Source organism: Calonectris borealis, chromosome 3 (genome assembly GCF_964195595.1).
Source record: "Calonectris borealis chromosome 3, bCalBor7.hap1.2, whole genome shotgun sequence".
Classification (NCBI taxonomy): Eukaryota; Metazoa; Chordata; class Aves; order Procellariiformes; family Procellariidae; genus Calonectris; species Calonectris borealis.
The window spans coordinates 84,866,069-84,889,065 of NC_134314.1; the positions used below are offsets into that span (position 1 = coordinate 84,866,069).

Here is a 22,997-nt window from a genome sequence, read left to right on the forward strand (position 1 = left end):
TTTGGAATGCCTGCTCCCGCTGTTTATCCCCCCAAATATAAAATCTTTTTGGAAGTCAATCATTGCTATAGCTATCAGATTGCAATTTTTCTGTAAGGTTTAACCAAATATTCAAACTATTTAGCATTATAACTTAGTACTGCAAATGGTGCAACCTCATTAATTCTGGTCAGACTTTTTTGTATGTTCCAAGTGAAGTCTGAACATTAAGTTTCTACATATGTACAGATAAAAAAGTAATAATTAACTTGAAATAAAGAACTTCTCAATGAAGACTTCTCTTTTAGTCACAGATATCTGAAAGACTTCTTTCAGATTTCGTGTGTTTAATGCAAGAACTAAAACGCATTTGAGTATGAAGAATTTTAAGTCAAAAAAAGGAAGTAATCAATAATGTGTTTGTTATTAGAGGGTAAAATAATTTAGTAAAAAAGGATGTCCTTGATACCTTTTTGCACTTGAAAATAAGTTAGATTAAATCTTTCCCTTGACAAACACTTTTTCCAACTAAAAGCTTCAGATAATGCTTAGGAGCATTATTTAAATTATTAGGTCTGGATAACTTGCCTCAGTTTTAAAAATGTGCCACAATTCTGTTTGGAGATGCTGCTTATGCTATGAAAAACTTGGGATGTTTCAAAGCACTGAAAAGAATGATATGATAATGATATGCTTGTGTTCCAAATGGATTGGAACAAAGATTATTTGATAGTTTAATCAAACAAACCAGTCCAGGCTGTTCCTGAGCAAAATAATGAAGTGACTAATATAGGACTATGTGAAGTCTGAAAAATCAACAGTCAATGAAATCTCAAGAGAAAAAAAAACACTGTTTTTAAAACAACTCGATAATTCTCTGACAATATTTCTAGTTCCAGTCAAAGATAATTTAATGATTGTTTTCTTTTTAATAAGTTAGTTCTAAAAAAAAAAAATCAGTATAACAGTATACAGAACAGGAAAATCTATGTATGTGAAAGGAATTGTTTGTATTGTACAGCAAATCTATTCTAGATAACTGATAAAAATACTGTCATTTTGGTTGACAGAAAAAGATAACAATATTTTTAAATACTAAAACTGATAGCAAGAACAGGAATCATGAATAGAAGTTAAAATCAGATCATTATCTAAGAATGTTGGTTTTTTCCACTGAAAGTGTAGCATATTAAGCTTCTGTATATTATCATCTGTTTTTAAAACTTTTTTCTGTGGTGTAAAACTTCAGAAGCAAATTCATATAAAGTTGAAGAACTGAACCTTAAACAAAACCAAAAAAACCCCAAACACCAAAACATAAAACCAAAACAAACCATAAACCATGACTGCCTTTTCTGCAAATACAAAACAAAATTTCTTGCCTTGGTTGACTTCCATTCTTAGTACAACACTTTCTAAACTAATTATTAGGAAGGAAAAGGGGGGAAGATTTTTTATTCCTAGATTAGAACAGAAAGGGAAAGCTGAAGGGATGACATACTAATTCAAAAACCCCCAGCAGAATAAGATTTCTCAAACATTGACCCAAGTCAATTCACTAACTACAGCTAAGATTTTCTTAGTCTTATAATGTTTCAATATGTATTGATGAAATTATACTCTGAAATTCTAAGCATTTATGTTGTACATTTGTATGAAATCATGACTGTAGCTGATTTGTAATTTAATATAAAGGACTTCTTTAATATCACATTAAAACTATAACAGAATAACACATTAAATTACATAATTACTCAGTAAAAAAATCATGTTTAGCCTTTGGATATGTTTTTTGCCACTGTTGCTAACTAGGGGAACGATGGGGGAGTACCAAAAGTAATGTCAAAGCTACATGCAACTGCCAACCAATATGAAACAAAAAAAAGTAAATATGAAAAAGTGAAAATACAGCATTTTTCTTATTGATTAATAATCAATCCCTCCTAAAGACAGATTATTTAGTAAATTAAGCACAACTGATCTACACATCACAGCTATGCACAAATCCAAGCATCAGGAACTAGAACCTGTGCACTGTGGTTCTAGAGACAAAATGTGTTTGTAGCAGATAGCCAACTGTACACAACAGTCTCCTGAAAGCATGGTAGTATAAAATGGCTAACACCATACAGCAATACAAGAAATTTTAGACAGGAGAGGGATTTTTAATTCTGCCGTGCTTCTCTCAACTGCTGCCTAGTCATTTAGCGTAAAACTGATGGCCAGAAACAAGACATTCAGAAAGAACTATACAAACGAGTTTAGAAAATACCTACAAAGAGACTGAAATAACTTAATCTAACCAATTTATTGAAGATTGAATTAGGATGGATGAGATTCCTGGGAAAAACAAACAAAAACTTAATTACACATAAAAGGTTATCAAGGCCATTCCTCTCAGTAAAATCATTTTAGCTGTATTATTCGTAACAGATGTCTGTCATATCTATTCTTAAATTCAGGAGTGCATATTCCACACACTCTGCATGCAATGTATTCCAGTGCTTACAGAGTTTTCCCTAATAGCTCATCCAAATATTCCTTGCTGCTGTTATTTCTTGTCTTTTCAATACTGCACATGGAGACCAGCGCGCTTCTGCTTTGCAGCTTTCAAGAGATGCAACTCCTTAGAGTAACCTCATCTCTAAAAGAAGAAGAAGAAGAAGGGGGCGGGGGGAACACCCAACCAAACAAGTTATTGGGTAAATTTTACCTATAGGCCATATTTTTAAGACACCCTGTATTTCTGATTGCTTTCCTCTGGTGTTTGATTTAATTACCTCATATATTTCTTCAAGCTGGTGCCCAAAAATGGACACAGGTATGGCCTAATTGATTGTGAGAGAAGCAAACAGATTATTTCACACAATTTTCAAATAATACTTTAACATTCCAGCATGACATTTGCCTTTTTGGCACGACTATGACATTGCCTCATGTTCCATTTATTTTTTTGGCTATTCTTCCCCAAGAACTGCCCTCCAGGGGAGGAGGAAATAGCATGCAGCACGTTCCATTTTCAATAGCAGCTAACTGTTAATGTGGCACATACCATACCATGAAACTCTAGCAAGTGTGCTGACTGTTGACGGCTCCCCAGCTTAGCCGGTTGGCTGTCTTCAATCCCAGATGCTAAAACCTTAGATTAAAAGGCAGCTAGTGCAAAGTTCTCGATTCCATGTCCTGGGAATCTTGGCTTATTGAATAAAGCACCCGTCTCACTCCTGCAGAGGATCTGGACTACTGCAAATCCGTGACATGAACCACCTTAAAGGCAATGGGATGCCTGAAGGAGTCATAGGTGCTTGCAGATAGGTCCAGTGCTAACCATCCAACAGATTCTACCCTACTTCATAAAGTGCTCTTACCTAATTCTCTTTCTGCCCAGCAGACAGAGCATCCAGTGCCACGTGCCTGCATGTCCATAATAAAAAGGAGATTTCTGCAGTGCCATCACTCATATTGAGAAGTATCACAAATGCCCACAGGTTAGGTAGCTACAGTCCTTCACCGGATTTGGCCTATAGCGACAGACTAAAGTCCTCTTTCATTGTGTAGGAAAGAAGCAATATTGCAAGGTTCTTTAATCTTGCAGCCTAGGGCATTAAAAAATCCCACGGCTTCAGGATAAACAGAGGTTTTAGGTTTAAAAAAAGGATGTTAATATTCTGTGTAACTAGTTACTTGAAGAGATCATAAGATTGAAACAAATATTCCATCTCTTCGAGGCTTTAAATCAACAGTCTTACGAAATACACATTGAAGGAATGATCAAGCAAAGTTCGAAGCAGTAGTTCAGACTAAGCCTAATCTGCCTATAGGTATTCACACTCAAATTCTGGATCACCAAGGAGCTCCCACAATTAAAACAAATTATTGTGATAAAGGCAGCTACAGAACAGGAAAGACTTCTGAAGAGTTATCTTGTGCTTTTCAAGATTCTGTGAATTATGCCATATACTAAATAGCCAATCAAAGTGATCAGGAAAACCACTCTATCCTTTTCCAGCAAAAGAAACAGCAGCTCTACACTTCTGATATGTGCCGATGGGTGTCAAAACTCATTCTTCCACCCCCAAGCACTTGTGCGATGTCTCAGACAGACAGGAAGCATGCACATGGTTTCATCTCTGGTTAGAGCTCGACTTAGTTATAATACTAAATTTAAAAATACATTGTACACAACTCAGCTCAGCAACAATCTGTTCAGTTCTTTAGTTTTAAAAGCTCAACTGTTGCAGTCACTCCCCACTTACTCTCAACAAATTATCTAGGCCAAAGCTGGCTGCCTTGTCCTCATACTCATTGCTCTGAAATCCTGCAATCTTGTGGCTATTACAGCTGTGGTTTTTTTAGCCTCAAAGGCATCCCATTATAATGGATTAGAATTTCATAACACATTTTTCTTAGTACTAGCAAAAAACCTGGTAACATAGCTTGTAGTTAATACAGTCACTTACTAGATTTCTGAAATGGCAATATTCATAATGCTTTATCTGCTAAAAGGAACAGATGGAACAGGCCCTTTAGTTAAATTCGGGAGGGGAAGAAGAAAAATGGGGGCTATTTAAAGAAAAAGGAATCTGATTTTAAGTGAGAAATTACTAACATACACAGTTTCTGCTGTATTCACAACCCAAAATACACAACTACCTGTGTAAGAATCAAAATATGAATTTGTCTTGTGTAGAACTGTATAAGCTGACAAACTAAACAGCAAGAAGTAAAGCATCACAACAGCCCTGAATGCTACAGAACCGACAGGAAACTTCTGAAAACAAGTGCTTTAAGACGTAACTGGTACAAAAATAAGTATATGGCTTCTTTATGCTAGAAGTCTAATCCAACAGAACTGTTCTGAATGCGAGTCACATTCATTTACTTGTTTCTTCCTGGTAACTTTGAATGATCATCAGGATGCAGTTTTGATCATTATGCAGTTAGAAAACCAGTCTAGTAAAAAGGGTTGAACCAATTCAGTCCTTTAAGAATAAAGCCAGGAATGCTAGGATAAATATTCTAAGATCTCTGTCTAGCTGCAGAAAACAAGAATATGTAGCCATCAAAAATAGATCAAATAAAATGGCTTTAAACAATCAAAGTTGGTGACAGACACTACCTACTGCCAACAGTAGTTCTTCCTTTCTGAAACTGGGGGGTGGGGGAGGCGTGTGCTGCTATAGGATCACCACCAGCACTTAAAGAGATGGTGTGTTCTTCTATGTTTCTTTTGTGAGTTGAATTAACAACTCACAAGTGTAAAAGGGGAAGGCCTTGGCCCTCCAAACTCAAATCTACATGAATGATGCCTCTCCGTGTCCATGCTCCCTTTTGCATCAGTTCTGGTACGCCTTTGATTAAAGGCTAAAGTGATTCAAGTCTCCAATTCAACAAATAGCTGTTTGTTTCTGTTACTTTTGTTAAACTAGTTTTCTTCCACTTTAGTGAGTTGAATCATTTCATTGTTAGATCAAACACCAGAGTCAAAGTAGAAGAGGAGAAATCAGTGAGTAAACTGGCAGTCTGCCTCAAACTACATGCAGTAGCACTCCATAATCATTGTTTAGAATTTGTAAGGTTCTTCCAAAAATACAGAAATTTCAAAAACTAGAAAATATTCCTCTTCTCTTCCCCACCATTTCATGTGTGTATGTGATAGCATTTTCTATATTTACCTTTTCATTGCACGCTCTAGATTTCTAACTTCTTTTTTTCCAAATTCTAAAAATTCAATGTATGAAGCCCCTAGGTGGATGAGGAAGATGACATTTACCACACTACTTGATTTTTTTTTTTTTAATAACTAGATAATCAAGCTAACTATCTCTTCTGCAAATGATCCTCTAAACTGGGTTTCATCCCTCAATGCAAGTCAGAGATCTGGATGGCTAACAGCCAGCTTTCAGTCCAATATCTCCACTAAATCCCTGAAGTGGCTTTAAACTGGCTGAAAGCACTTCAGTACTGGAGTATATGCAAGGTCAAATGCAAGTTTGTATTCAAAGTCTAATCTACTTGGATAACAGTCAAAAAACCAGTTTACGTTAAGTTTTATATCCACTGCACACTATTTGCAAACAAAGCAGGTATTAGCTTTTCCAGTGAAACATTTTTTTCAGATGAAAAAAATATTGATTCAACTGAGCATTCTGTAGGAATAGACTGAGTGTTGATTTTTTTATAGAAAACTAGCAAAGCACCATTACCACTATATTACAGAATATTACAAAATAGTTGGTTTTTTTAAATTAATCTGTTTTTGTAAAATAAGAAGTCCAATTTTAAACTGAGAACTAATTTCAAGATGAATTTCAAAAATTTCAGAATTTCCCACAAAATAGAAACTTGGTTTAATTCAATTCATAAATGGGATCAGTCCTGTCAAAAATAAAAATGTTTGGTTTGACATTCCAGAAAGTGTGACATTTAATGACTCAACTACAGAGAACTTGTACCAAGACGATGACCCAGTGTTGAGACAATCTTTAAAAGGCCTTCAAGGAGCAGAGATCTATAGTAGAAAAAGAAAACTCTCCAGAACCATATAGCTGGACAAGCAAGATTCCTCAGAACAAGCCACTGCCTTGCACAGGGAAGGATAAACCTTAACTCCATGGAGTTTTAACAGCAATGGCAGACACTAAAGCACACTGGATCCAGAAAACCTGAGTTTCAGGTTACATCCATAATGGCAAAGAGATCAAAATACGAGAACACATATTCTTTCAATAGTCTCATGGTCGTGTGTGGATTTAACCTGGGGAGCCCATTAGCACTGTTTGACCCAGCACATGCACTCAAAGACACACTACAGTTACAGGAATATGGCTATGCAGACTTCCTCCCCCCTTCACAGAGCCTGACATTGCTATTAAAAAAATTGAACTAAAGGAAAGCTAAATATCACTACAAAGATTATTTCAGTCAATTACACCTCTGGCATCTGGTTTCTTCTGCAAAATTCAGACTTGGTGGAGATACAGTCATCTAAGTCCCCATTTCAGGCGATATTAAATTAAAAGCATATAGCACAAAGATACCTTACCTACAGAAAAAAGTTCTATTCTCCCCACCAACTTGCCTTTTGGTTTTCTCCTGCTTTTCCAAACAGGTTGTTTTCATCTCATATAAAGTATAAGGCTCAGATTCACTAAGATCCAAACACAAGCAACAGAACCTGAAGATGCACTTCAGAACAGTCAAACCATGCTGCTCTTTGCTTTCCAGTGACTCGCTCTGCAGAGCTGTCCTCAAATTTCTCTGCCAGCTTCAGCAGGTTTAGCATACACAGACCAACAGTCTTTCTTCCTTTCTAGCTCAGTGCCAGCAATAACTTTTAAGATTCTCATTTTGCAAACCAGCTAAACTCAAACATTTTTCAGTTGTTTTGGGTTTTGGACGATCTTTGAATTCAACTGGATATACACTAATCCCTAGACTTTTCTTTAGGTTTTAGTGTAGGCGAATCCTTATCTGGAATATTTTGGTACATCTTCACTCCTGGTCTAAACTAACCTTTTATTCCTAGTCAGTAACCTGCTATTCTTTAGTCTCCAGGGGAAAACGTTACACACGCTAACAAAACACGTCTCATTTGGATAAAACAACTAATACACTATTATGCAATATTTTGGCTTAAAAATAGTTAGCCCTTATATTTGGCTTTCCTGGAATTCCCTATGCCACAATTATGCATTTGAAACAGCTAATATCACAGAATAAAACTGGAATGAAATTCAAAGGCAAGCTAGCCAACAAACTGAACCTTTTAAAGAACTGTAGATAATTTCTAGATATTGAAATACATACATATGTGGTTGGGGAGGGGTGTATATAAATAAATGTCACCCTGACCACTATTACTTTTGCAGCATAAATTTTGGAAAGTAGAGATTAAAAGTATTATGCTTTATAGGTATATCTATACTGGTCTCTTTCCAATGTATTTGGCATGATACATTCTAGATGCATTTTTCAGTGTCCTGCAGATTACCCTTTCCTATGTTTTTTCCCTTTTATACTTAGCAAACATTGATTTTTCTCTCCAAGCTTCCTATGAAGAGGATTCTTCTTCCTAATAAACAATTATTTAACATTACATTAGTTAAGATACAAATAGCATACAATAACTATACACACGCAAAACATCAGTAGTACCTTTGGCGTAGTCCAGCAGAGGCTTTCTATGAAATCTGGAGTACAGTCTTACCATCCTTGAACTGCCTGTAAGTCCTACTATAATACAAATACATATCTGCATAGTATCTTTCTTTACAGACATGTATACAGATATATCTTTATAGAAAGATATTACATCTTTCAAAATAGTCAAACAATTCTTCAGCTTCCTCTCCCAGTAAAAAAAGGGGAGGGGAAAAAAGATAGGAATTTAAGGTACCTACTACTATCATGTGTGCAAAGAAAGAGAGGAATATATATATGGAAATAAATATAATTACAAAAGGCCAGTTGCATTAGACAAAAATTTTTTCAAACTTTTTAATGTACTGATTTTCCCCCAAAATTCTAGTGGAGCTATAGGTCCCTGAATAATGAACAGACCTACCAACAACAAGCTTGTTTGTCTTAATTATCTTCAGATCTCCTTAGAAGCAGGCTACAGAACCCACAGCACCTGCATATCACTGGTTGAAAACCACTGCATTAAAGACACTCAGAAGAAAACTTTTGGAGTCAGACACAAGCAAAGTTAAAGAGAAGTGAAGTATTAGCGTAATTATACACATACTTGCACTACGCAGAAGCATCCAAGCAGCACTGAAACAGATTCAAATTAAGTTTACTCTGCCACTACTATAAAATGGTTGATTAAGATTACAGAAAGCTCCCAGTCAAGAAAAACAGACAGTAGATTGATTAAGACTGTAGCTATATAATCCACATAACCAACTATCTGAGCCTGGAAGAGAAAAGAAGGAACATTATTTGCTGTTAAATCTACTGGTGTTTTCTCACCAGCACCTCCTGGGCCACTGTTGACATGTGATGTATCTACATCCTTGCACAATATAGATGCCTTAACTAAGCTGGACACTGGATAGCTAGGCTAGCTCAGAAATCAGTACAGTGAGTAATTTACTTGAAAAAAACTACGGTAAATTATAACTCATGCTGAGCTTTGTACTCTGACAAGCGGACTACTTCCATATTGGCACAGTTATCTCTGCACAACATAGCACTGTAAACTTCCCAAGAGAAGTAGCAAGTAAGTGAACCTGAAGTTATCTCCCAACAAGGCACAAGGCAACCCATACCTCAGGTCGACTTCTGGTTGAGCTACTATGGGTGATGTTCAATTTAAAAGAGCCTTGCTGTGGCAGAATATTCTATTGAATAAACTTTGGTTTTGCTAATGTAATCTTCTGCCAGAAAAATAGAGACAATTGTTTTTCACAGTGCACTTTTCTTTCAGACAGACAGTTTCTAAAACTGTTAAGTAAATTGTAACTCCTCCTTCCACCCCCCAAGTTATGAAAAGCCAACAACTTATCTGCATATCTCCTTCCCTGGATTAATAGAAAGAAATGCCAGGATTATGTCTTCTGAAGGAAAACATATATGACTCAGTACAATTTTACATGGGTTAAAAGAAAAAAAGTTGTGACTGAAATCTTAAATCCATAATTTTTATTTTTTGCCTTTTTTCCTCGTAAAAACTACAGTGTTCCTTTAAGAATATTCTTCTACGAGCTAGTTAGTTTTACAAGTTTCCTAACTTGTACGAACACAATTCATAAGTCATAGAAATCTAACGAATATAAGCACACATACAAACTCCTCCCCCGTGTCAACACATTTTCTGAGAATACTACTGACCAAATATTACTGCACGGTCAGTAGCAAGGGTATTACAAGAAAATTGATCATCTCTCTTTTTTATCCCTCTCCACATCAGCATTCATCTTCCAGAGTTCTTCTCTACTTAAACTTAAGAGTTCAGTATCCAAGCTTGACGTTTGTGAAAGGAGGTTTTGAGAAAAAAGCTAAATATAATCAATATGGCAATTATCCAAAGCAGAGATGCGAGCTTTTCCTGTTCAACTAAGTTGTACTATTTAAAACCCTTTCAAAATTTTCCATCAGAAAATACCCATAGAAAACCAAGAATGCAAGCATTAAAAGTAACACAGATACTAAGAAAAGAGAAATAACCAGTTGAAGATGAGTTTAAGAGGAGATTTGTCAAGTGCCGCATAGTTATGAATAGTTTTAACATATTTTAGATGTGTGCCACACAGAAAGTAAGAGTGCTATTGTAGTACTACAGGGAATAAGAACAATATACAAGCAGCTAATATTCAGCTAGGTTACCTTTCAAAAGTTAAGGAATTAAGGACCTAAATTACTTGTTCCATACCTTTTATCCAATTTAACTACCCAGAATGCTTCAGTTTCTTTGGCTACTTATTGCTGCACCTGTTTCCAAAACATCTTCAGCTGGCTTAGCCCATGACTAATGGCAGCCATTTCCAGGGAGTGGCTATTTAAGGAAAGATCCTTGCTCTGATTCTACAAAACTCTTCAACATATTAAAGAACAGACAGTAAAATTTTTGAAGTTGCATAAGACTCTATTCACTGCTTTCAGGTGTGCTGAAGCTATTCTGTAAAGCCCAGGTTTTTCCTTAAGAGTCTTTAAGCCTCTTATACTAAAACCTCTATTTTTTTAGCTTCTTTTCAAAAAGTAACATTTAGGATTACTAAAGCGAAAGAGAAAAAGTCTGTCCAAGTTTCGCTTGATAGTTTTCTGTACGTCAACAATTCTACTGTTACTTTTGTACGTTCTGTCCTCAAAAGTTCAATAAGCGGCATCCCAAGAGGTCTTCAGTACCCAAGGCAACACAGCATTCTCACAATGCCTATCAATAAAATATCAGTGTCTCTGTCAAATCAGGTTACAGTATCAACTACATATGTCAATGAAATTCTAATTAATTATATTTTTATGATCAACATTTTTTCCCCTGAGCCTACGAAGATAATTGAAGAGAAATTCTGAAATACACAGCTTAAAGAATAAACCTAATCTTCCAATACTACCATATGACTAATCAGCCCACTGTAATATTTGCTTTCACAGAAATATTGTGCATCACCACTGCTGGAAGCAGAATACCCAGAGCTAAAAAGTTCACACTGGCCCTTCTAAGCAATTGATGTGTGCCCACATACTCATTTGTGTACTTGGCGGCGATGTTGTTTCAGTGGGCACAAAAACTGTATTAAGAGAAACTGCCAGACAAAAGAATAGATGTTGTAGTGGCGTTCAGACTAAGGAGTTCTCTTGTAAACACAGAGTAGTCCCATTTGCAGATGGCATTCAAGTATTGCAGTGTATTTTTTTCTTCCCAAGTTTAATTCTGAGCAAGCGTGGTAAGGATATCCAGCTATAGCAATAAGATAGCAAAGTTCTGGAACTGTATCTGGATATGTCTGGAATCAAGCACCTGAAGTTTACCATTTCCTCTCTCTCTTTTTTTTTTTAAATCTATTTCTATGAAGATCATAAAAGCTGATTTGCTCCCTCAAAATTCCAAGTAAGTAAATACAATATACACAACTAGAGAAACTTGATCAGGCCAGCTTAAGTATCACGAATGATTTTATTGCACATAATAGTTGCTATGTTTGATGTTTATTGTCTAGACCATAATTAAGATTTTACTACACCATTTCAAATGTTCGATTAAGTACTGTTGCACAACAAGTTATTCCAGTCAGAAACAGGTAGGATTGTTCTCTATTTTAATACAAAATAGAGTAGGTATAATTTTACTGAACTGAAATCAGTGCTACTGAAGAGACATAAATAAAAACATTCCACTTGTTTAAAGCCGACCTACTACCACTTGAGTTGCTATCTAGATGCTACCGATGCCATGTACATTAGCAGAGAAAAAAGTCTGTCATAGAGGGACATAATGCTCTGCATTATTTGAGAAAAGTCAATGTATGAAATAAGAGATTTATTTTAATACAGTGAAATATGCTTAACTTATCAATCCAAACATTTTGGCCAGCATCAGGCAAAGTAAACTGAAATCAGAGTATTAGCTTAACAGCCAAAGAATTACCAACAAAGAAAAACTGAATTACTGCAGACATCTAATACACATGCTAATACTTTCTGGAACTTAATGTTAAATTATTCAAGGGAACACAGTTAAAACAGCAGCCTCGGCAGCCCAATTCCAAAATGGATCAAGAATAGTAGAATATATTTGAAGTGTGACTCTTTGCATGTTCCAGTCCATGTATCCAATACTGTCCATCATCAAGGGACATCATCTTTTGTACTACTTGATTTTTAGGAATGGAAAAGCTGCACTAGTAATCTGTAAGTAAAGGAATTAATCCAAACTTTAATATCTTTTAAATTGTCCAACGTTGCAGGAAAATAGGCACAAAATTCCACAAAGAAGACGAAGACACTGCACAGTTACCCAAACCATGTTCTATGAGTAAACATATGTGGATCGTCATTATAAAGTTCTGGAAGAGCACCTCAGAATAAATCTGCATTCACAAAATGGAAATGACTTAAAGTTGAATTATTGTCTCTGTTCCAGGCAGCAAGGTATTGGTACATATCATACTCTAATTTTCAAACTATAGTGCAGTCTTACTTACGCTAAATTACTTCACTATCTCCCTTGATGCACATCTAGCATGACAACCTTCTAAAGAAATTAAAGTGGAAATTTATAAAATTATTGCTGTTTTCAAAAATGCTTTTATATTTATGGAAGCACAAAGATTAAGAATTATATACATTTTATTTCTAAACTTGGTGAGGTAGTTTGAGGTAACATTAATTTAATATTACAGCAACATATCTTTCAATAAGCAGCGCAGCGAAACAAGTTAAAAAGTGAAAACATATTCCATTAGAAACTCCTGAATTCGGAAATGCTGGTATAACATGTACTCCTTTCCAATATGTCCCAACCCCTTATTATTTCTCCCAGGAAAATAAGTTGTTTCATTAACCTATGTGTCACAGCATTAACAAAAAGATTAAGCTGAAACTCTTTCACTTAAACTCATACAGGATATTGGAAAGTCTATCTTCCACCATTATAAATTAATTCAAAGCATTCTTTGTGATCTTAGAAGAATGTATTCTACGTTTAACTTTAAGAAAACATGAAGTGGACCATTTTAAATGTACAAATAAGAGATTCAGCACTTGCAATCTGCTGTTGAGAGGATAGCTGAAAATCTGAAGGAAAAAAATTATCACAGTGGATCAGGTTGCCCTGCCACAAATTGAAACACTTTTTTCAGATCAGAAGAGAATATGAAAAAACAAACAAACAAACAAATTACTCCCTATTACATTATTTATTACCAGCTGAAATCTTGCATCAGATACACTTGGTTCTGAATTTTGCTGAAGTCAAATCCCATTTCCCTGCCCTTAGACAGATGGTGTAAACAATAAGAAGTCAGAAGGGCATCTAAGAGGGAAAAGGGAAAGGATTCCAGACAAAAGCTCAATGAGAATCCCAGTTCTTGGAAAGGAAGATAACAAATGTCATCCAAATTTTCACATTAAGTTTCTGGTAATAGAAAGTGTCGTACACCTTACGCTACCATCTCCAACTGGCATTAACTCCTGACGGTCACCAGGTCTCCACTAATCTACCCATAAATATATGGGCCTTCTTAACATACAAAGAATGAAAAGCTTGACTTCTATTCCCTTTGATTTCCTTATCAAAGTAAGAGTGGTGTAATTTCTCCCCAAATTATCATTTCCGACTGTTTTAATTTGGAACAAAGGTAGCACAATTGCTTAATTCTTCCACCCATTGGTAAAAATACCTATTGTCAGAATGTATTAACATAAGTATTAGTTACATGAAGATTGCTACCCTTACAGGATATAAAGCTAATATTTCTAAATATTTTTCTGCAGAAAACTGTAACACCAACTGTTTCTCTACCTGGGGGGGGGGAAGACATTATTATTAATGGTATTCTTTCCAAGTATTGAATAACAAGTTGGGGGAGGCGGGAAAGCAAAGCTTTTGCTGGCCTCCTTAAAAAATACTTAAAATACTTTCTTTTTTGTGTCTAGCACCATCTCTTCTTTAAAACCTCTCCGTCTTTTGAATTTGAAATCAATGTTTATCATATCAAAAATTAAATTTTATTCGTCACCTTCAAGGTACAGCATGAATTCCATTTAATCTTTTCACTTAACACTTTCTAGAAAACATGGACTTCAAACCTATAGAAAAGCACAGCGTTCTAGCAAGTAAGCAAGCCTAGAAAAACCTCAATGGCAATTTCACGTGTAGACAGTTTACAAAATGTTTAGCCTAACGACTGCAAACTGCTAACTTGGCAGTGGGATGGGGAAGAACATGCGTTCACAAGCAGTTTAAACCAATCCAAATCAGTCTCAGTGCACTTCTGCTTTCCCCTCCTTCCTCCCTCTGCCCCAATGGTAGGGATCAGCCAGCTCAGGGACTGGCTGCAACTGAAGAGTATATATATATATGATTGTTGTTGAGTTAATTTCAGTTTGATTCAGTCCACCTTGGGACCACACAAATGGACTGCTGGCACAAAAGACAGCAAGAATAAACAGCCAGGAGTGGAAGAAGGAGACAAGACTGCATTCTTCCATCACCATACAAGCTTAATTTGACAAACTACTCATGAAATCAAATCCTTTGCTGTAGATTGTTGGGGGACAAACCAACAGATTAAACAATGAGAAAAACAGCAAACTCACTCTTCTGCCCCAGAACAGTGTTATTCACCAGTTAGTCCAACCTGGGTGATCTGCTCTGCAACAGAGCTCTATAGATGTTTGCATTCACACTTAGCTTAAATGACAACTGATGAATGCTGTCTCTAAATACAGTATTCTTAAGGTGGTCTGCAGAAGTCACCATCAAAGACTACGTAATTTGGGAGTTCTGGATGCCTAAAGGACTCTTCTGTGGCGTACTGACTACCTGGTTCACTCCAGAGCATATACAGGCTTAAAGCAACAGCAATGGGAGCAAGTCACTCCAGGTTAACTGGAAGTGACTACTGCTTTTGCTCACAGTAAGGAAAATGCCTTCTCATAGTTAGGTACTACAATGTTTCTGCTTAGCTCATGAGAAAAATCTTCTTCATAGTGCTCCCCACAGGTTCAGGAAACCCCCAAATAGTACTCCACATTCAATTAATTAATTAATATATACTCACTCAGGAAGTCACTGTCACACAGTGGTCGCACATAATGCAGGCGGGTCACCTCAGTCCTCGTTTTCTACAAGTAACTCAGCACAGCAACACCCTCCACCACCCTGCTCTGACAGTCTCACAGCTACCTTTCCAGAGCTTGCTTACAAACACTTCTTGCTAAACAGGTCATGACTGCTTTATATGCTGCCTTCCAAGCCAAAAAAAAAAACAAAAAAAAAAACCAAAACCACAATAGTGCTTTACTGAATTTCTTCCCTGGTTCAAACTAATCTTCAGAAGGAAAATAGATGTCTTGTCAAGTATAGAATATCAAAGCAGCTTGCTGTCTTTTCCATACTTGAATTCCCTGAAGTATCTTTGCATCTGGTCACCCCATGTTAACAAAAAAAAGAATAAAAAAAACTACCCCAACCACCCAGATTTATGACTTTCCATCAAAACCTTTTAACGTAATTATTCTAACACTTATTAAATTACTAACATTCAGTTTATGCATAGGGCTAGACAATTTTCCTTAGTTCCCTGGAGGCGTTTTGAAATCCTGTCATAGAATCACAGAATGGTTTGGGTTGGAAGGGACCTTAAAGATCATCTAGTTCTAACCCCCTGCCACGGGCAGGGACACCTTCCACTCGATCAGGTTGCTAAAAGCCCCATCCAACCTGGCCTTCAACACTTACAGAGATGGGGCATCCACAACTTCTCTGGACAAATCTTCTAGAAGTCTTTAAAAATCCATTCCATGCACACACAAGCAAATATCCAGTGAGTGACACTAAGCACAGTAACTAGAGCACACTGGAAGTGCTAAACAGGAAAAGCAGAAAAGAAGTATTTGTTACTGAAGCACATCAACTAAAAAGCAAGCAGCCATATAAGCCCTGACTTACCAACATTTCTCAACTGTGACCTGAATCATATTTAAGGCAAAAACAGTTCAGGATCCATGTTTATTCAGATTTGTACATTTCTGTAAAAACAGCTGAAGTACCTATTATAGTAAGTAAAACTGCAGAAAACCTACTATTGCATTTCACAACAGGTTAAGTACTTTCAAGTAAGTAGGAACTGATAAATAATCTAGCATTTGGAAGGCTCTGTATCACATTAGGGTGCCAAGTAAATGTAAGCTCTAAGTTCTTCTATAAAATTTGTTATCTTTTTCAAATGAGGAAATCTCAAAGTCCCTTTATTTTTAGCCTTCAGCCTATTATAAAATCATATATTTCTAAGGAAAATGTGTGTATCTGTAGGATATAAACAAAAATTTGAAACCAATTTGTGAAAACAGTATCATTTGCACCTTTCTCAGTTAGCCCTTTTTTTTTTTCAGTTTACATGACCAGTGAAGCGTTCAGACTAAGTATTTGACAGTGATTGTAAAGCTTAATACCTCAAAACCATCGCACTTTGTTTCAAAAGACTTCTCAACTACAACACAATTTCTTTTAAAACAGATGCACAATGTGTATCACAGCATGCTTCTGCACTACATGTACACAATACTTGTTTCAGATTAGAAAGTGAACTGAATAACCATCTCAAAGCGTTCTAGTGAAGATATGCATATTCATTATTCTGTCTACTAACATTTTTCTTAGACAGTATCCTGATATAATAGTCATGCTGCTGTGAGAGCATTGATCCAAAAATCCTTTACCAACTTTGAAGATAATAATACAGGCAACTTAACTTTTCTAATGCTCATAGTTTATTACTTCAGTCTTCTCAGTCTAACACAGCCTTTTTCCACTAGGTGGTCTAATTAACTTTGAGTCCTTATCAACACACTCAACTACTGAATAGTCACATACTAAACATGCAGATTTAAGTTCAAGACTTCCATGTTGTTTAGCCACAGCAAAATATACTAAGATTGGCATTTCAAAAATGCAAATAACCGATTTCAAAGTAACATAGATTATTCCAACATGACTTGCAATTGCTTGGTGCAAGTGGTGTTTGCTTTACTTTCTACATAATTATGCAAGCATGAGGAAGTCAGTAACTGCCTCTGATCACTTCTTCAAACTGGAACATCAGGACAGAATTTAAGAAAATCATTTTTCATAATGCAAAAACAAATGACTGGGGAAAACCACCTCTTAAGATCTACCTGTTCTCCTACCTCCAGCACAAAAACTACTCTAATGGTACTCTTCCTTTATAAATCTCCATTTCTGCTGTAATTCAAATAGTTAACCAGAAAGTGAAAGGTCACTACATTCCATGACTGGTTTCCAGCCTGCATAAGAGCAACAGGACTTGCAGCTGACTTGCGCTCAAAGTTGGAAATTAGTGATTGAAAAGTTTACTAGATATTTCACTTTTGTCCTCTGCCATACTGGCAGAGAACACGAGCAACAGACTGACTGGCTTTAAGGGAAAGCAGTCACAGCATCAGTGTGTACAGTGATCTCTGTGGATAGCTAGAGACGTCACTAGGAAAGACTACCGAAACCAAAATGTAAATTCAGGATGAATTAAAAACAAAACAAAACAAAAATCCACCATAAACTGCACACATGGCATCCTTAATTCATTAGCATGTGGCAGCTTTGAGCAAGCACTCAGGAACATCTAGGGCTACCAAATAGAAGTATCTACAACCATTAAATGTCATATTTTACAGGCTGAAAAACATTAACATGCAAATAGCATCAAAACATTTAAACAATCATTTCAGATCACTTAATTCACAGTGCATTGCTCTAGCTTCTGGACATCCACTATTTTTATCTCCAGTCAGCAGTGAAATTTTTAACAACAGTGGGTATATTACCCTCATTCACATATTTAAATATCAAGCAAATGCCACAATACATATTAAAAATCTCAGGAGCATTTACAATACTTCTTAGTACAAATCATTGGTGAAACCAAGGTTGTGTTTCTTTCTTTCTTTCTTTAAAAGCAAAGACTCTCCTTTCCTGGAGTTTACTTCCTGACTTCGGGGACAAAATAAAAACAAACTATAATAATGTTTTTATATATATTGCTACCTACTTAGTAGGCAGTAATTTGATGGCACACAATTAGTTTTTAAATAATCAAACAGATTCTACATGCTTCCGAAGCATACTTAATGCAAAAAGACCTTATGCAGAAGGTGCCTAAGTTAAACAAAAAAAAAAAGCTTCACTACAACATACGATTCGTCCTAGCCATCGTCTATTCAACTGTATTAACTACTATCAGAGGTCATTCAACACAGGAAAAAGCCTGATTTAGTAAAACATCACAATAATGAGCACAATTATGTCAAGACTTGAATACTTCTTCTAAGACATATTTCAAGATATTTCAAGACTGCCTTCGAGTGGTCTTCGCAGTCCATAGGAGGACTACTTAACAGGCTAAAGTTACTAGTTTATACAAGGGACTTTATTTACTTGGATTAAGTTGGGTTATTGCGGGGAGAACAATTACGCCAACAGCTTTGGAGGTGGTAATCTCTACGCAGGCAGCACACCTCTCTTGTCTCAGAGGGTTCCAAAATGCAAGAGCATGAGTGACTTACAGCTTTCTATCAATACTACTTGGTGCTCTTCCTAAATATACCTCACTGTGTTTTACAAAGAATGATAAACATTCTATCCATACTACACAGATGGGAAAAATGAGTCAGTAAAGCTAAATGAGTTCTTCAAGTTCACCCAAAGAGACAAAGATACCAACACGGAATCCAGCTCTAATGCTATATGCACCGGAATACACAACCCTCTGCACCTGAAAGAATCACCAAGGCATAAATCAAAATAGAGGCCTCAATCGTGCAGTCAGCAGCAAGTCTGCAGTCAGCAGACTCAAAGTAAGACTAGGCCTGAAAGCATTAAATCCTCTACACGCTGAAGTGTCCTTGAGGCATACTCTTTCAATAACTTACAAAATAAATGCGCACAAATATACAGTCATATTTAAACAGTATCTTGATCTAGTATAGTCAATGTTACTTTGTGGTGATACGAACAGAAAGCTAGTAAGTCTCTTAAGCACTCTCCCTTACTGCTTCTTATTGGACTAACTTGTATCCTTGTAAGCTTAGAAAATAAATGACAAATTTAAGCCAGGCAGAAAGACTGATGCACTGCATTAGTCCTAAAATCTTAAAAAACAGTCTTGGTTAGACTGTTGAATCTTAGAAATTTCTGTTGAGCTACAATTCTGTTAGAAGTTTCACTGTAATAACTAAGGCCTCAATATAATGACTTACAGATTAACCTCACTTAACATTACAGGGCATTGTAAACAAAGTACTGGGAGTTATCTCAAGCGTATGTAAGTTTAATGCTACACACACACAAATTGCAAAAATTGCACACTTAAACTTAGCACTTGAAACACCCTGGCAGAATTAATCCAGATTTAAAAAATAAATAAAAATGCAATAGTAGCACAAACCTTATTGAAGAATAAGCAAGCTGGGAGCTTTTTTTTTTAAAATATGGCTCTACTAACAGGTTTCTGTGTTTGCTACTTTAAATTTAAGCATTTGTTATACGTTCAGTTCAGCCTGAAATGGGTCTCTATCACTACTTCACAGAACACTTTGCATTCCACTTGTGATCCAACCTCCTCATCCTCGCAACTGTCTATCTACATATTTATATGGCTCTACAACCACAGTATTTGAACCTAATCTCTATGGTAACTGTAAGATTTGTTTACAAGGAAAAAGAGTATTAGAAATATATGTAAATTTAGCTGTCATTTAAATAAGTGTTTTTCCTTCTGGGAGAAAAAAACTTCCTATATTGCCTCCTATTTTTCTTGCTTCCATCTCCTGCATCCCCACCAGGCAACGAGCCACATTTGGAAAGCTCCATATCATACTACTTCAACAGCCTGTTGTTGTAAATTCATAAATAGTTTACTTTTAATGAGAAAGACGTGCGCAGTATTTTAGATCCTAACACTTGTTAAAGAAAGATCATAGGGAGGGCAATTAAAACATGATTTTTTAAAAGATACCGTCATTAAGTCACCAAAGTAAAAAAAAACATGGTAAACCTTTAACAGTTATACAAAAGGACTTAGTTTGCTTCTCAGCACCTCATATCAATCTAGAAATTAAAACAGTCCATATCATTTACCATTTCCAGCAGTGAATATAGTACTAGGTACACATTTTACTTAATACTCATCCACAGACAGGAGGCACAACTCTGATAGTGCAAGACCCCATACACAGCCTGCTCTTTTTTCTTAATAAATACAAAAGAGATTATGTATCACAGGTTTGTAACAATTATTTTTTCTAAGATTTACAATATTTTGAAATGAGATTTACTGCAGCCCAGCAGGACGGGGAGCTGAATTACATGGGGGTCATGGTAATATAAATGGCAGTTTGAGCGAGACTTATCAGCAAAATGGTAAAAAAACCTAACAAACCCAGTTGTTAAAAACTACTTTTAGGTGCACAGATCTTTGCCGCACACAGAAGAAATCATTCTATTCCACCAATATGATTTTTTTCCTATAAAATTTGCATAATATATTGAAAATAAATAGTCTAGAAAGGCCTAAGAGAAGAAAAATGAGCGACAATGAGGTATGTGAATACTACACAGCACTGAGAACAAAATTAGAACCTGTTTGAAAATCTTTCTGCACCTTACAGCAATCATTTCACTGCAGACAATCTCTTACATGCACCCTCCCTGATCATATCAAGATTATTCATTCAACAAAACTCCTATTAACAAATAGAAAGTAAGTAAATCTACCATTTACCCTCTATTCAAGTAAACACGGTTGTATAGCCAGCACTTCCTTTGCAATGTTACTTTTTCAAGCAGGATGACTGTCCCCTGCTCCTCCATGAAGCAAGCTCAGCCCAGGCAGCCATGTCCTTATCCTCCTACAAACAATGTTTCTGAAGGAGAACAACCCCTGCTCAGCGAACTTACAGTTTCCCCCAGCATAACGCAGCGGAGGAAAGCCGGCCCCACCGTCAGCAAACGAGCTAAGGCACCAAAACACAGCAGTGGGGGCGAACCAGCCTGCAGTCTGGATCTGCACCAGCACGGAGCCTCGCACCGGGGTCGGGACAGATGGACTGACAGATAGGACAGCATTTCTGCATGCAATCCTCCCTTCTTTCCCCTCCCAGGCACGCAAGCGAGTGTTTTACCTTCATGATGAGCTCAGGCTGCGGTAAAAGCCTCGACAGGGGCTGAGCGGCCGAGGCTGGACCTGGAATTTAAAACAAAGCGCTAAGGCACCGCACCAGCCGCTCGCACCGAGCGGGGGGAGGGGAGGCAGGGATCGGGGTGGGGGCGCTGGGCTCCTCCAGAAACTCCCTCTTTCCCTCCCTGGATCCCCCCTTTCTCCCCGGTTAACCCCTTCCCCTCTTTCCTCGGCCGCTGCCTCCCCTCCAGCTCCCACACACCGCGGCTTCCCCTACACTCGCTGCCATTGACGCCATTTCTGTCAGAGGAGGAGAAACTTGCCACAACAACAACCCACCCCCAGCCTCCCCGGCTGCCGCGGGGCGGGGGGAGGCGTCTCCGGCTGCCTCCCCGGGGCGCAGCACCCCCTCCCCAGGCACCAAGCGGCAGGAGGGGACCCGCGGGGGTCCCAGCCCTGGGAACTGCCCACTCCCCACTTTACTGCGGGGAGCCGGAGAGAGGGAAGGAGGAGAGAGGAAGGGAGGCTCTTCCTCCATTGTACGAGGAAGAGTGCCTGTGTGCGCGGCGGGGGAGCGGGTTGTCGGTAGCAGCCCCCCTCCCGCCCCGACACACACACACGCTTCTGTAGGGGCTGCGGCTCCGGATCGCGGCGGCTCCTCCTCCTCCCCCCCCTCAAATAAAGGAAAGCGCTGACTCCGCGGCAGGAGTTTCAGCAGCAACAGCCGCAACTCCCCGGCTCGGCGCAGCGGGTCCGGGCGGGGGGAGGGCGGGCGGGAGGCGGCGGAGGGGAAGAAAAGGAAGAAGAAGAAAAGAAGGGAGCGGGGACGGGGAGGGAGGGGGGCGGGGAGAAAGGGGCCCGACCTGCTCGGCGGGGACACGGAGCGTGTGTGTGTGTGTGTGAGTGTGTCTGTGTGTGGAGGAGGGGGCTCCGTCCCCTCCCGGCAGAGGGGGCTGGAGAAGCCGCCGGTCCCTCCCGCACGCAGGCGGCACCCGATCCCCTCCCCCCCGCCCCGCCGCTGGGTGTTTGGGGGGGGGGGGAGAAGGAGGATCGGCGAGTCCCGCCGCAGTCTCGCTACGAGGAGAAAAACAACCGCCCCCCTCCCCCCCGCACGCACGCCCCGCCGCCGCCGCCCGGTCCTGCGCCCCCCCCCCGAGGCCCCGCGCCGCCTCTCCACCCGCCGGCGGCGGGGCCGGGGGGTTCCTCCTCCGGCTCGGCGCCGTTACCTTTGTTCCGCGGCGCCCGCCCGCCCGCCCGCTACTCCCCCGACCCGAGGCGGGGAGGAGGGAAGGGAACGGGGCGAAGCCTCCTCTCAGCTCCGGGCCCCCTCGGCCGGCCTCGGCCCCCGCTCAACTCTCCAGCAACGGCTCTGCTCGCGGCGATTCCGCGCCGCGTGCGGCGGGGCCGATCCGTCCTGCGCGGCCCCGGCGGTGGCGGCGGTGACTGCTCGGCTCGGAGCCTCTCGGTCCCCCTCCCCCTCCCACACCGACGGACGGACTGACTGACTGACGGACGGGCCAGGGCACGCCCCTCTCCCCGCCTTCTCCATTGGGCCCCGGCCTGCAGAGCCCGCCCTTCCCTCAGCCCCATTGGCCGCCGCATCGGAAATACTGACATCATTTTTCTCCACTTCTATGGAAACTGAGACTCGGCGCC

The 22,997-nt window shown here is 38.8% G+C and overlaps 1 protein-coding gene across 3 annotated transcripts in view; it reads right to left on the reverse strand.

Annotated features, from left to right (window-relative positions):
- ARID4B (AT-rich interaction domain 4B) overlaps positions 1-22,819 on the reverse strand; it is a 90,923-nt gene extending 68,104 nt beyond the window's left edge. For 2 of the 3 annotated variants that reach the window (XM_075146468.1, XM_075146467.1), the window contains exons 1-2: positions 22,568-22,819; positions 21,346-21,407 (exon numbers count right to left, since the gene is read on the reverse strand). In XM_075146468.1, the coding sequence (XP_075002569.1) occupies positions 21,346-21,351 (6 nt within the window). In that variant the 5' untranslated portion in view covers positions 21,352-21,407; positions 22,568-22,819. The remainder of the gene's footprint in view (positions 1-21,345; positions 21,408-22,567) is intronic. The other variant, XM_075146469.1, reaches the window with a different exon arrangement.
- Between the last annotated feature and the right edge of the window lie 178 nt (positions 22,820-22,997).